This window comes from Periplaneta americana, chromosome 4, assembly GCF_040183065.1.
Source record: "Periplaneta americana isolate PAMFEO1 chromosome 4, P.americana_PAMFEO1_priV1, whole genome shotgun sequence".
NCBI classification, from domain to species: domain Eukaryota; kingdom Metazoa; phylum Arthropoda; class Insecta; order Blattodea; family Blattidae; genus Periplaneta; species Periplaneta americana.
Window position 1 is genome coordinate 119467120 of NC_091120.1, and position 15973 is coordinate 119483092.

Consider the following 15973-nt stretch of genomic DNA (forward strand, 5'->3'; position numbering starts at 1 on the left):
TAATTCCAGTCCAGAAACCGGGAAAGGATCCTTCTTTACCTGGCAATTACAGGCCAATCTGTCTCACCAGGTGTGTATGCAAGGTTATGGAAAAGATGATAAGCAAACGCCTGCTGTGGGTACTCAAATCGGGAAACCAATTATTTAATATCCAGTGTGGTTTTCGTAAGCACAGATCCGCTGCAGACCATCTTGTTCAGCTGGAGACCACTATTAAAGATGCTTTCCTCAAGAAGGAACATCTAGTGGCAGTCTTCTTTGATCTAGAAAAGGCTTACGATACCACGTGGCGTTATGGAATTCTGCAAACTCTGCATGATTGGGGACTTCGTGGCAGTCTGCCAACGTTTATAGCGAAGTTCATGGCAGAGCAGTATTTCCGAGTTCGAGTAGGCACCACACTTTCGAACGAACATCTTCAAGAAAATGGCGTTCCGCAGGGGTCTGTATTAAGCATTCTTCTTTTCTGCATTGCGATCAATGGCATTGCCCACTGTGTAGGTGACCGAGTATCTTCTCTCTTGTACGTTGATGACTTCAGTCTATATTACAGTTCCCGATACCTCCCATCTATCGGTCGACAGTTGCAACTGGTCATCAATGTGCTATCGGAGTGGTCTCTTCGCAATGGCTTTAAATTCTCCACTCAAAAGACGCAGTGTGTCCACTTCTACAACCATCGTGGACTCCATCCACATCCTGAACTGCGTCTTAATGGAGTGGAGTTGCAATATACAGACAATGCGAGGTTTTTGGGGCTTATCTTTGATTACAAATTAACGTGGGAGGCGCATATCCGTGATTTGAGAAGGCGTTGTGAAAAATCTTTAAATATTTTACGCCTTTTGTCAGGGGTTCGCTGGGGTGCAGACCCCGCATAGTGCTTTTACGTCTATATCGTGCTCTTATCCGTTCAAAGCTGGATTATGGCTGTTTTATCTATGGCTCAGCAAATAAATCAAAGCTACGTCTCTTAGACACTATCCATCACCATGGGATACGACTCGCTACAGGTGCCTTCCGAACGAGTCTGATAGCGAGCCTGTATTGTGAAGCAGGGGAACCATCACTGTATCGGCGGTGTAATGTCCTGTTGTGCTCATATGCGGTTAAACTCCGCTCGCAGCCTGAGCACAATTCTTTCGACTCTTTCCATCATTCGTCTCTTTATGGCCGATACGTGAAAATCCACGGAGACCTCGTCCAGCAGGTGTGCGATTCTGTGAACTGCTCTCTGAGCTCGACGTCCATCTACCATCCGTTCGCACACTAGAATACACACCACTCCACCATGGATTATGCGACGCCCCATATTTGATGTAAGCCTGAGCCAAAGTTTTAAGAATTTTACACCAGCTTTTGTTTATAGACTTTGTTTTAGTGAACTTTTATCATGTTTTCCAAATTATTCTTTAGTTTTTACTGACGGATCCCGAGTAAATGATTGTGTTGGTTGCTCCTTCGTTGCAAATGGACAGATATTTAAATATAAACTGAGCGAATATACCAGTGTTTTTACTGCAGAATTATATGCTTTTTACAGAGTTTTATTGTTTTTAATTCGAGAACCTCGGGGCAGATATTTAATCTGCTCTGACTCTTTAAGTGCCATTCAATCTTTGCAGTCTCTCTATTCAGAGGATCCCCTTGTGTTAAGAACTCAACAGCTGTTCCACACACTCCTAAACTCTGATTGCGAGATTGGAGTAGTGTGGATTCCTGGCCATGTCGGAATTCCTGGGAATGAGGCCGCAGATGCTGCAGCCAAAGATGGAGCTACGAACGGCACTCTGGTATATTGGCGCGAGAGGTGGCAAGACTTACAAAATTATTTGAAATATAGAATATGGTGGCAATGGGAAGGAGAATGGTCTGTACAAGAGGAAAACAAATTACGAAGAATAAAGAATACTGTTCGAGTTTGGGATTCGTCCACAAGAGCGTCACGACACAAAGTTTTACTCACCCGGTTGAGGATTGGCCACTGTCATCTGACACATGGCCATCTGCTACGTGGCGAGCTTCAGCTGGAGTGTGATCTATGCCATGTTCCACTTACGGTGGAACATTTTTTATTGCATTGTAGAAAGTATGACCGTGTCCGTCGGCAATATGGAATTCGGCCGACTCTTGGAAATGATTTTAATTGTACAAATGCAGTTCTGAGATTTTTATCGAGTACTGGACTTGACAGGGTGATTTAGTTTTTTTTTTGACCCGTTTTAATTATCCTCTGGACCCTTTACATCCGGAGGTTATACTTGTTATTTAGTATATAAGTTTTTTAACAAACTTGACATTCGGAACTTTTACATCCGAGTATTTTAGAAATACGCCAGATAATTTATTTATGGTAGCATTTGTATTGTTATTTTATTGTCTCTTTTTAAATACTAGTTAAGGTCTGAGATTTTTATAATGTTATATGCGTCACCCTGTTGAAACTGCATTTGTATATATACCTCGTTTTAATCGTGACAACGTTTTTTAGTTCTTTTAAGCATTCTCATTGTATTATGTCTCTGTTCTGTAAAGAATTTTAGATAAGGGCGCAAATAGCCATAGATGTTGACGCGCCCTTTTTAAACCCCACTAACTAACTAACTAGATGATGAACAAAATAGAGCTCAACCACAGAATACTCAGAATGAAATTATGATAACCAAATTCCAAGCAGGCCATGCACGTAAATATTAGGTCTCCTATAAACAGTATATACAGTGAAACCTGTTCAAATCAGAACCTGAATAATCTGGCATTTTGTCTATTTCGGAACAATTTATTGGTTCTGGCGAAATTCGTATGTATTATATGTAATTTTTCCTGAATAAAACGGAAACTATCTGCTATTGTTCACTTGGGCACACTGCTTGAATGTAGACTATATTTTCAAAAAAACAGCGTGTAATTTCAAGGAATTACGAAATATATAGGTCACAAGTTTTCTTTGCAAAATTTTAGAGGGTACGAGGGTGTGTTGGCCTGTTGGTTGACAATTCATTTTGATCCCTGTGTTAAAGCTGTAAAATTCCCGCCAGATGGCACTGACTGCCAAGTATCGCTGAGGGATGTGTGTGTGCGGTTTCTTGTACGATTATACTTAATAATATTATGCTTCTTTCTACTGTTATGTGAGTTTATTGTGATACGATTCAAAATGACGTATTGTTGTGTATCATTGTGTACTTCGAATAGAAAAAAGAGTGGAGGAACAATATCATTCTGCGAATTTCGGAGTGATAGGGAAAGATAGAATATTGTATGAAATGGAAATATAAAAATTGGAGATTTATTCTTCCAAGATATGGAAAAATTCAAATATCTTGGAGCAACAGTAACAAATATAAATGACACTCAGGAGGAAATTAAACGCAGAATAAATATGGGAAATGCCTCTTATTATTCGGTTGAGAAGCCTTTGTCATCTAGTCTGCTGTCAAAAAATCTGAAAGTTAGAATCTATAAAACAGTTATATTACCAGTTGTTCTGTATGATTGTGAAACTTGGACTCCCACTTTGTGATAGGAACACAGATTAAGGGTGTTTGAGTATAAAGTTCTTAGGAAAATATTTGCGGCTAAGAGGAATGAAGTTACAGGAGAATGGAGGAAGTTACACAACGCAGAACTGCACGCATTGTATTCTTCACCTGACATAATTAGGAACATTAAATCCAGACGTCTGAGATGGGCAGGGCATGTAGCACGTATGGGCGAATCCAGAAATGCATATAGAGTGTTAGCTGGGTGGCTGGTGGGAATAAGACCTTTGGGGAGGCCGAGACGTAGGTGGGAGGATAATATTAAAATGGATTTGAGGGAGGTGGGAAATGATTGTAGAGACTGGATTAATCTTGCTCAGGATAGGGACTGATGGCGGGCTTATGTGAGGGTGGCAATGAACGTCCGGGTTTGTTAAAAGCTGTAAGTGAAAGATGCGAAAAATGGCTTAAAGTGATTTCATGCCAAGAATTTTTTCCAAAAGCAACTCCCATCTTCAGTCGTTTGTAGTTTACATTTCAGGGAAGAAGATTACTCTAATAATGGGAAATTTAGTAAAACCAAGTGCTGTGCCAACAATATTCCCTCATTATTCTAGGTATAAAGTGACAGATATCAAAAGACCACGACGAACAATTACTAAAACTGATCTCCCTCCACCCAAGAAACGCAAATCTTTTAGTAATACATGGTTTTTCACTATTTGAACAAGATGTTCCGAGTGGCTCAGCATCAGTTAATGTCATCCCTTTCTTGCCAGCTGAAAATGATCATATAGCAACGCAAACAGACATTAACTTTGCGGAGGTAAAAAGAAATAATTAACAGATTGCATGTGAAAATTACACAACTTAATCAGATGTTACAAGAGAAGCAAGATGAAATAACGAAAACTGAAAAACTCCAACTAATTGAAAGAGGTCCGTTACATAAAGAACTGGAAAATGTAAAGAAAGAGGCCGATGAAGGCAGTATTCATTCAAAATTGATTCTAGATCAGCTGCTTAATCATCGAAAGAGTATACCAAACAAGAATATATCGGAAAATTTGTGTTCAGAAATTGAGCCGTTACTGTGTAGATGCCCTCTCTTGCAATGCCAATTTGCGATGAAGACGGCCAAAAACGACTTGCTAATATTATTACTGTGAAATTTGTTAGGCCACTTCTAGGTAACATTGCAGCAGCTTTAACTGAAAAGCTTGTTCCTTCAAAGAATGCGGCTTATAATCCACTGAGTCGCAAAATCTTGAAACTATGATTCTTGAATCTGCAATATCAAGTGGAATGTATCAGTGCAGTGAGTGAAATTATAAAACTTAGTACAAGTTATATTAAATAATTACCCAAGTGATTACTTTGAAACATTGCAGTTTAGCCTAGGGGTGCTACCCAGTGAATGAACTACAAAATTACGCCTCTCATAATGTTACTTAAACTGAACATGTTACTATATGTTAGCTTCCCTGCTTTTAAACTCACGCTTTTACCATAATTAACAGAACTAAACATAATAATACTTATTATTTTCTTATTTATTATTTATAAGTGTTATTATTCCTCTTTAATCATTTATTTTTAATTCATATTGAGTATTTCTTCTGTGGACACCAAACCTTGGGAGACAGTGCCTCATGGTGGAATTGAGAAATTAACCAATTTCAGCATAAGATTAGTATTGTCAAGGCAGTATTAAAAAAAGTGAAGAAAGCATCAAGTCAGCTGTGGTCGAATAAAGCTAACTTTGGTTCTATAGATTGCAAGATTTTCAATGCTTCACACCCGCATACTGTGTATTGTCGTAGCTGGATAGAGCGCAAGTGTAGTGATTTCCTGGAAAAAAGAAGTTGCGTAAAATGTGGCATTAACATTAAGTGATAAAGTAAAAGTTATCGAGTTAAAGGAAAATTAGAAACTAAACATATGTGAAATAATGTTGAAGATCAGTTGTGGAAAGTTCAGGTGTGACACTTCAAAAAATAAAGACCATAATGAGTGAGTAGCTTGCGACCAATATTGGTGACATAAAATGAACCAGAAAGCAACTGTTTATGTGGAAATAAATTAACTGTTGTGGGAGTGGGTTCTTCATTACCTTTCAAAGAAGATGCCAATTTCTGGATCTATTCTCCAAAGCAAGCCAGTGAACTGGCAAAAAAAAATTAGATAAACCAGAATTCAAGGCTTGTAATGGATGGATCCTAAAGGTAAAGGTATCCCCATCACACACCATGAAGGCATTTGGGGGGGCATGGAGGTAGAGACCCATGCTTTCCATGACTTCGGCATTAGAATGAGGTGGTGTGGTCAGCACCATGCTCTGACCGCCTTTTACCCCTGGGAAAGATTCGGTACTTAATTTTATAGGAGGCTGAGTGAACCTCGGGGCCATTCTGAAAGTTTGGCAGCGAGACTAATGTGTGAGTTACAGTAACTTTTATACAGAAAATGAGATTTTAATCAATATTATTCACCAATGGAAAAATGACAGAAAGCTGATTTAAGCGGTGTTAAACAGAATATTTTATACTTATTGCAGTTTGTGGCATGCCATCTTGTTTTTCATGTATACAAATGATAAAATATTTCATTTTAATTTCACACCTGAATAATACTGAAACCTGTCCACAACGGAAAAAAATTAGGACCATGTCACTTCTGCCTTAAACAGGTTTGACTGTACTATATCAATACCAACCAAAGGAGAATAGGAGACATAATAAGGAGGTACAGTAAGTATAAAAGCAACAATGACGTTAAATGCTATTTGTATGCTATATCATACAAACTTAAAATTTCATATGCATTCATAGGCACAGGATGAAGAGGTTGAGTAAAATTATGAAAAATATATTGGACCTTCTTTACATTGGACATTTATGTAATCAAATTAATTGACATTGAAGAAATTGGACATTTTTTCCAGTGGACATTAATATAGTGTGGACATTCCTGCATACAGACATTTTTGCATTGGACATTTTAACCTCCAACTGAGTGTTTAAACTGGGAAGTTAGTTTCTTATTGGCTTATCTGACTTTTTCCAGTTAAAATACTATTTTCTGTTTTTGAAAGTATATTTAGTAGTTTTATGTGATTGATTCTCGTATTTTCGTGTGATTTATATGCAAATTATATTACTGTCATTAGTATTACTTTGCTATTATTTCAATATTGTATTATTACATTATTTGTATTATGTGCATAGCCTATTTTATATTTGGCCAGAATAAAGCAGCTAACTAAAATATTTTGACTAAGCAGCTACTTATGTGATTTGTTTTAGTGCATATTTAAGGAGTTTTAAGTGCGTGAGCTTCTGCAGTCTAATGATCACACTTAAGAATTAAAATACAGGATACATTAAAACTTAAGGTTATCGTATATAGTTTTCTAAATTGCACTGAGCCATTTTGTCAATGAACAATTTTTTCCTTTAATATAGCTGGAAGGTTCCTGATAAACCAGTAAATTATAGTATGTGTGGCCATTTCTTCTGCAAGCCATGTGTAAATGATGATGGAAATTCCTGTCCTGTATGTGGAATTTTATCCTGTGCTTCTGAGATTACATCTGATCGACTAATTACAAATCTTATTTTGGGTTGGAGAAAAATATCCAGCACTATTGGTTTCGAAAGGTAAGAAAAAAAAATACACACACACCCACGCACGCACACACATTATTAAATTAATTTCAGTTGTGAACTTGTATGATTATAGACTATGTTACATTTCAGCAATGAATGAGTGATAATTACATTCCTTGCATTGAGCATAAGTTTGAAGGACTTGATCCTTGCTTCTTTGATTGTGATGGTCGTATTCTGTTCACCTTTGTTTTGAGCGTACTGTTTCATATAATCTGTGCAGTAAGTAACTATTTGTAGATATGGTCTTAACAGTATTGATGCCCTGAGTGGTATTTGATTTAATGGCTTCACAATCATTTTGATAATTTTTCAACAAGCATTTCTCTACCATGAGCGTAGAGACCTTAAGGGGTTACATATACCTTCCATCATTAAATTTGATATGTTTATGAATTTTATTCCTCCATATAACTAAGCTCTATTTAGAAGAAATTTTATGTTTCATGTCTGAAAATTCCTCTTCAATTTAAAATAAAAAGTGTTTTTCTATATAAAAAGTTTTTTTTATTGAGATTTTTCAGAATTTTCATTTTGCGATTTGTACCTTTAAGACTCCCAAGATTTTAAATATTTTAAAAATAATTTAGAAAACGTACAATAAATATGGGAAATGCCTGTTATTATTCTGTTGAGAAGCTTTTGTCATCCAGTCTGCTCTCAAAAAACCTGAAAGTTTGAATTTATAAAACAATTATATTACCAATTGTTCTGTATGGCTGTGAAACTTCCACTCTCACTTTGAGAGAGGAATAGAGGCTAAGGGTGTTCCAGAATAAGATGTTTAGGAAAATATTTGGGGCTAAGAGGGATGAAATGACAAGTAAATGGAGAAAGTTACATATCGTAGAACTGCATGCATTGTATTCTTCACCTGATATAATAAATAAATAAGGAACATTAAATTCAGACGTTCGAGATGGGCAAGGCATGTAGCACATTTGGGCAAGTTCAGAAATGCATATAGAGTGTTAGTTGGGAGACCAGAGGGAAAAAAGACCTTTGGGGAGGCCCAGACATAGATGGGAGGATAAGAAAAAAAAATGGATTTGAGGGAGGTGGGTATGTGTTAGAGATAGGATTAATCTTGCTCAGGATAGGGACCGATGACAGGCTTATGTGAGGGCAGCAATGAACCTCCGAGTTCCTTAAAAGCCATTTATATATGTGTGTTCTGCCCAACTTTTTCCAAACTTTCCTATTTTCTGCCTTTCTCTTTGTTTTCGCGTACGATCCACATATCTTAATGCCATCTATCCTCTGATATCATCTTCTACCGTGAACTCTTCTCCTGTTCACCATTCCTTCCAGTGTATCCTTTAGTAGGCAGTTTCTTCTCGGCCAGTGACCCAACCAATTCTTTTTCCTCTTCCTGATCATTTTCAGCATCATTCTTTCTTCACCCACTCTTTCCAATACAACTTCATTTCTTATTCTCTCTGTCCACTTCACATGCTCCATTCTTCTCCATATCCACATTTCAGTCCACATCTATGTGGAGTAACGGTTAGCGCGTCTAGCTGTGAAACCAGGTGGGCTGGGTTCGATTCCCTGTCGGGGCAAGGTACCTGGTTGAGGTTTTTTCTGGGGTTTTCCCTCAACCCAATATGAGCAAATTCTGGGTAACTTTCGGTGTTGGACCCCAGACTCATTTCACTGGCATTATCACCTTAATCTCATTCAGATGCTAAATAACCTAAGATGTTGATAAAGCATCGTAAAATAACCTACTAAAATAAAAAAAATCCACATTTCAAATGCTTCTACTTGTTTCTCTTCATTTCGTCGTAATCTTCATGTTTCTGCCCCATACAACACCACACACACAAAGCACTTCACTAGTCTCTTCCTTAGTTCTTTTTCCAGAGGTTCGCAGAAGATGCTCCGTTTTATATTAAAAGCTTCCTTTGCCATGCAATTCTGTTTTTGATTCCTGGCAGCAGCACTTACAGTACAGTACATCCCAAGTATTTGAAGTTGTTCACTTGCTCCACTGTCTCATTTAGAATTCGCAAGTTTACTTCTTTATTTTTCTTGCAACAACCATGGTCTTCGTCTTGTTTGCATTTATCTTCATCCCATACTGCTCACAGCTGTCATTTAGCTCCTGTAGCATATCCCTTAGTATCGTCTCCTCTTCTGCTAACAATGCCGTATCATCAGCAAATCTCCGTTTACCCCTCCCATGTTCTGAAAACAGTTCACCAAATCTCCAAGTAGATGTTGAACAGGGTAGATCGTAAAGGGTATCATTGTCGTGCTCCTCTCCCTGTTTCACTTCTTTAAACATTTCTTCTCTGATTCTGACTTTGACTCCTTTAATATACAGGTTACTGAACAGCCTCCTGTCTTTCAAATCCACACTTGATTTCTTCAGGATGTCCATCAGTTTGTTCCAATCCACTCTGTCATTTAGTAAGTAAGTAATTCTTTTTTTCTTAGGAGTAACATTCATATTAACAAGCCCCCAGCTCAATGGTTAGAATTCACACACTGTAAGAGGAAGAAATATTTTTTTCCATTATACCCGTTATTAAAAAAAACTCCATATGAAGTGGAAAAAAATTATTTGTTCCTCTTACAGTGCGTGAATTCTAACCATTGAGCTAGGGCTTGTTAATATGAATGTTACTTCTAAGAAAAAAAAAATTACTTACAAATGGCTTTTAAGAAGGCGGAAGAAGAATAAAGTGCATAAGATTTGCTGCTGATATGGCATTGTTAGCAAAAGAGAAAATGATACTAAAGGATATGCTACTAAAGCTATGACAACTGTGAGCAGTATGGGATGAAGATAAATGCAAATAAGACGAAGACTACGGTCATAGGAAGAAAAATGAAGAAGATAAACTTGCGAATTCTAAATGAGGGAGTAGAGCAAGTGGACAGCTTCAAATATTTGGGGTGTAGTATAAGCAGTAACATGAGCTGCTGCCAGGAAGTCAAAAGGAGGATAGCAATAGCCAAGGAAGCTTTTAATAGAAAAAGGGGCATCTTCTGTGGACCTCTGGGAAAAGAACTAAGGAAGAGACTAGTGAAGTGTGTGGCATTGTATGGGGCAGAAACATGGACATTATGACGAAGTGAAGGGAAGAGACTAGAAGCATTTGAAATGTGGATATGGAGAAGAATGGAATGTGTAAAGTGGACAGACAGAAGAAGAAATGAAGCTGCATTGAAAAGAGTAGGTGAAGAAAGAATGATGCTGAAACTGATCACGAAGAGGAAAAGGAATTGGTTGGGTCACTGGTTGAGAAGAAACTATCTACTGAAGGATGCACTGGAAGGAATGGTGAACGTGAGAAGAGTTCGGGATAGGAGAAGATATAGATGATAGACGACATTAAGATATATGGATCATATGAGAAAACAAAGAGGAAGGCAGAAAATAGGAAAGATTGGAGAAAGTTGGGTTTGCAGTGAAAGACCTGCCCTCGGGCAGAATACTAAATGAATTAATGCTTTATTTAAAGTTTTAAGAAAATTTACATTGAATTCTTTTTTTTTAATTGCTGTCAAAGAAATTTACGGTTACAGTTTGTTGATCTACTAACAAAAAGGGCCACGCAAAATCTAATGCATTTACCTAAAAAAATTGTGGTGAAAGATAGCCTATAACTTAAACAGTTTTGAGAAAATGAGCAATGAAGTTACAGATTACTGGTTGGTACATAGTCTTTGAATAGCAGGATATTTTAATGCAGAACTTGGTACATTTTATAGATATCTTAAAATTTCTTTCACAGTTATAAACTTATAAAACTAAATCTGTGCATATTAAATTGTTGTAAGAAAAGTGGGGGGGGGGGGGAACAATTTTTACCCTCAAATGTGTAAGGTAAATTGAGGTAAGGATGCACTAATATGAAAATTCAACTTTGGTGCTTAGTAACACTTGAGCCCTTTGTAATTTTAAAATAAGATTTTATTTGTATATTAAGTGGTTAATTCTGTGTATTTCATCTTGTCAGTTGCGTAAATTGTTGAAGCATGTTTTATGAAACAAATACCATTATCACGTTGAGGGTATGCACTTGCCCCGTGATATGGGGCAAGAACATCTCCAGGCTCTAACTTTCCGTGATAATGGATAGAACATAATCAAATCAAGGAGCAAGTGCTTATTCTCTTTCTTTGAGCTACAAATGCACGTTTAAAATTGTATTTTATTAATTTTTTCTGATAAGTTATGTATTTTGGCAATAAACGGTGTTCAGGGAGTAAGATTAATGGTCACTGAGATTGCAGGACGAATCTCAAATGAACTACAGTGATATTGACTGAAGTTACACTTGCCCCAGAAATGCACTTATCCCAACTCATCCTATGTTTGAGAAAATGGAAGATACAGATTGTTGGCTGATACAGTGAAACTTGTTCAAAGTGGAATGTGAATAAGCAGAAACTTGTTGAATGCGAACAAATCCTCTAGTTCTGTTGGATGGAATAGACATTATAGTGTTATTTATTTTGTATATTTAGGAATCTGTCCAATGTGGAAATGGAAAGAAATTTTAAAGAAATTTATCAAAAACTACTTTTATAATGTAGACATTTTACATGTTTGTACAGCCCTGACTTTTACTGTTTAATTTGGATTGTTTGAGTCTGCAAATAGCTTTATAAGGAACAAAAGAAAGCTAGAGTAGGGTGGCCCTTAGCCATAGAGGTGGATTTTTATTTTTCGTAAAAATTTAAGAATACCCCCTAGAATTGTTACACTTATTGAGAAAATAATTCCCTGAAAAATTGGTAGATATTGAGTAATAAGAAGATGTGGTGCATTTGAATTAAAGTTTTAAACACTTTCTTAAGTTTCTATATTCAACCAGAAGTGAAATATAACTTTTTTGTGTTATCCTTCACCATTGATGTTTCTATTGTTCTTAAAAGTCTTTAAATGAAATTGAGTTTTTCACATCCTAGTATTGGTGCCGATATTCGGACACAGTTTGCAGTATAACATTTTTTCTTCTTCTTTTGTTGTCAGCATATTGTTGTAACCTGTCATCAGTTTCACTCTCTGTTCTGCTGCATCATTTACAATTCTTTAAAATATTTAGCGATATGTAGCCCTTTCTGGAAAAGCTCGTTACTTTCCCATTCTGGTGGATGTGTTTCCAAGAAGTCAGAATTTATTGAAAACCATTCAAAAAATCTCCTTGAATCTTGAGAAATAAAGTTTTCAATGCCTTTTCCTAAGTCTTTATTTTAGAACTTTGGTTCAGCTGATAACTTTTCATATTTCTTCTAGACTTTCTGATCAGTTCATAGCATCAGTATTTTAATTTCAACTAAAACGTATTTATTTTAGACCAACTTTCCTGGAATTTTCTGAAAATTTTAATAACTGGCCCTTCAAAATAGTTTCCGAGATATGATGCCTACATGGTAAATAGAGAATATTTGTCCCTAATTTCTGTTCGAGTTCCTAACACACAAGCATCTTTAAAACTACCTGTGTTGGCTGCCATTGTATCAAAATAGAGCACTTACACTTTTTAGCTGATTTCCACTCCCCTAGTAATTGATACATTGTATTAGTTTGGTGTTGTGCAAATCAAGCTTTCAGGTATAACTCCCTGTAAAGTTGATTTGAATAATAGTTTGGTGTTGTCCACTACTCGAAGCAAATACAGGTATTTCTATCGTTTTATTTCACCAGAAGTTATGATCATTGAAAGCCTATCTATTTAGTCTTTACCAATAACAGCCGGAAGAGTTTTTCCATCCCAATGAACAGTAATCGGATCTAAGCCTAGTTCATTGAATTTTTTTAAGAGCTTTGTACATATTTCACTTTACAAATGCTTACGACATCACAATATAGAACTGAGATTTATAATAACGTCACTCAAGTCATGACCTAAGGATTCTCTTTTGGAGACAATATTTTCACAGCATCACGATCACTCACTTTGTACTTATCAAGTGTTTTGGCGTGATTACTTGTATTTTAGCTCATTTAGTTCCTTGTGAAGCAGTGGCATCATCTGTTAGAATTAAGTTGCTAGGTTGAGGGACTTCGCTATTGCTTGGACCAGGTTCTTCAACTTGAATCTAATCATTTTCTGTGAATAAAGGGATTCATTATGTTCTTTTCCCTCTGTAAATAAAAACCGGTGTATATCAGAAATATTTGCTATTTATTCAGTTATTTTAAACAGTTTGTGAATAAATTAGGTGTAAGTTCACGTTAATGTGATATAAACTTAATTCTGATAATATTCATTATATTCAACAGTAAGCATAGTGTACCGTAACAGCTTTTATTATTTAATTGTGTTAGTTGCACTATGAATGTAATTATCACCACTATTAATAATTAATAATGTACATTATAGCTGACATTGAATTAATGAATTAACAATATTTTTATTTTTAAGAATTCGCAGTAAAAGTTACCTTGCACTGACATTTTACTGCATTCTTTTTGTTGCTGACGTAGGCTACGTTTTGTCTCTTTTTCCATCAATACGCGATCTGTTCCTATCATTGGGCCTGGTCTACCTTTCTTCCTTTGGTTTAGAAGAAATTTACCATCTTCTTCAATGGTGATCATTTAAAGGGCATCAGCATATGTAATAAAGAAGAGATCATCTAGTTTTTACAGAAATACTTGCTCTCGTTGTTCTTGAAGTTGAGATCTGTGTTTAGAAATCTTTTGTAACACTTACCACTCTTTATATAATGCCTCCTAGTTTTTCGACATTATGTTGAAACTTTCTTGTAGGAATTCGTGCTTTCTCCCAAAACACTGCCACTTCTTTCAGAACTAGATGTGCACTAAAACGTAAGTTTAGTTTTACTTTACGTATATTGTAGAACAACACTTTTAAAATCTGGCCATTACAAGGCAATTCTGCACTCACTGTTTGTCTCTCGTCTCCCAAGAGAAACAACGAATCAGATTTCGTTTCCATTTTTTATTATTTTTCGATCATAAACGTTATATCGTATCTCCATCATCATCTTAGCAGTACAACAGTGTAACCACGCAATACCAAATACGTATTTGCTACATCGGCACTTGATAGGTAGGAATCTCCCACTCAAAGCTATGCGACATGAGTTCTCTCCATCTAATCTCACTCACCTAAATACGTTTTTTTTTTAGAATCCAGATGTAATTGTCACCCTCCAATCACACACACCTCAAACAACCCCTAGTCATAAATTCAACTTCCAATAAAACTCTATTCGGAGAAAAGTGTTCCGCTGCCAGTTTTCAGAAAAGATGCGCCATCACTTACCTTTGTTGGATCAACTTCAAACTTCACACGATTTTTATTTGTACTTATGTAATAGGTTTAAGAGAGGTCTCAAAGAAAATTCGAAAGTTCAAAATTAAGGACCACCCTAAGGTATAGGCACAGGCACTAATTGTATTGGGCAAGGACAGTTAAAGGAAACAGACAAAATTGCAACCAAAGGAAACTGAGAATGCCATTCCTTGCAATAATAAAGCTTGTCTTTATTTTAATCGAGTTTTCTAGAAAATCCTCAGGAATGTGCAGGAAGCAGACAAGGTCTAAGTAGGTCTAAACATGTGTTTACATGCAAACAAAAGTTTCACTTCTAACAAACCAGTCAGTTGATTTGTCTTCAGAGTGAAAAGCATGGCTAAACGAAAAATAGATGTGATCGAAGCTAAAGAAAAAGTTTAACTTTCATTGCGGGAAATCATGATGTAGTTCAAGTATGGTAAAACGCAAATTTATAACACGCTTAAAGAAAGGGACAAAATAATGAACAAGTGGTTACAAGTAAATGGTCAAATGAAATGGAAGGCTAAGACAACAGGTAATGAGGAAATTAATGACATAATGTGAGAATGGTTCACTAATGCAAGGTCAAAAAAAAACATGCATATATCTGGTCCTATGCTTCAAAGTCAAGCTCTCGCAGTAGCCAAATCTCTTGGAAACGACCACTTTAAGGCATCTAAAGGGTGGCTGGACAGTTTCAAGAAGACACAATATTGTATGGAACAAAGTTTGTGGGGAATCGAAGGATGTGGATGAAAGTGTAGTGAGTGACTGGAAACCAAAATTGTTAAGAGTTGATTTCAGGTTATGAAGACAAGTAGATTTACAATGCAGACGAAACAGGATTATTTTTTCGTGCACTACCAACAAAATCACTCGTGATTAAGAGAGAAAAGTGTGCTGAGGGCAAAATATCGAAGGAAAGACTTACAGTGTTGTGTGGGAATATGGCGGGAGAAATAGAAAACCTCTCATAATTGGAAAGGCGGCAGAACTAAGATGTTTCAAGAACCTAAAAATTGATAATCTCCCAGTGATTGGAGAAACAACAAAAAGGCTTGGATGATTGTATCGGCAATGGAAGTGTGATTTAATTTCATTAATGCGAAAGTGAAGAAAGAAAATCGAAAATCTAGATAATGCCACTTATCACCCAAAAATTACTCTTTCAAATGTAAAACTGGCCTGGTTCCCACCCAATACAACAAGTGTACTGCAGCCCATGAATATAGGGTGACCAGATTGTCATCGATAAAAAAGAGGACACAAAGCTTCAAAAAGGAGGACATTGTTCGAAAAAAGAGGACAGAAAATGTGTACTTAGATTTAGGCTTAGACCTATATTATACTTTAAATTACGTCAATATCTATTTTATTACAAAATATTTACAGTACAGATTTAAGCCCATAATACATTACAGCGAGAAATACATAATGGGTTTTTTGAGCTATGGAAAATGCTTTCCTTTAGCATGGAGTAACTCTTGAAATAAGGCATAGGTGACATTGATTTTTTTTAAACATAGCTACTACACCATCTATGTTTCTTGCTCCC

The 15973-nt window shown here is 36.3% G+C and overlaps 1 protein-coding gene across 5 annotated transcripts in view; it reads left to right on the forward strand.

Moving 5' to 3' along the window:
* LOC138698151 (BRCA1-associated RING domain protein 1-like) overlaps positions 1-15973 on the forward strand; it is a 188845-nt gene that overhangs the window by 29133 nt on the left and 143739 nt on the right. For all 5 annotated transcript variants that reach the window (XM_069823893.1, XM_069823891.1, XM_069823894.1 and 2 more), the window contains exon 2: positions 6947-7141. In XM_069823893.1, the coding sequence (XP_069679994.1) occupies positions 6981-7141 (161 nt within the window). In that variant the 5' untranslated portion in view covers positions 6947-6980. The remainder of the gene's footprint in view (positions 1-6946; positions 7142-15973) is intronic.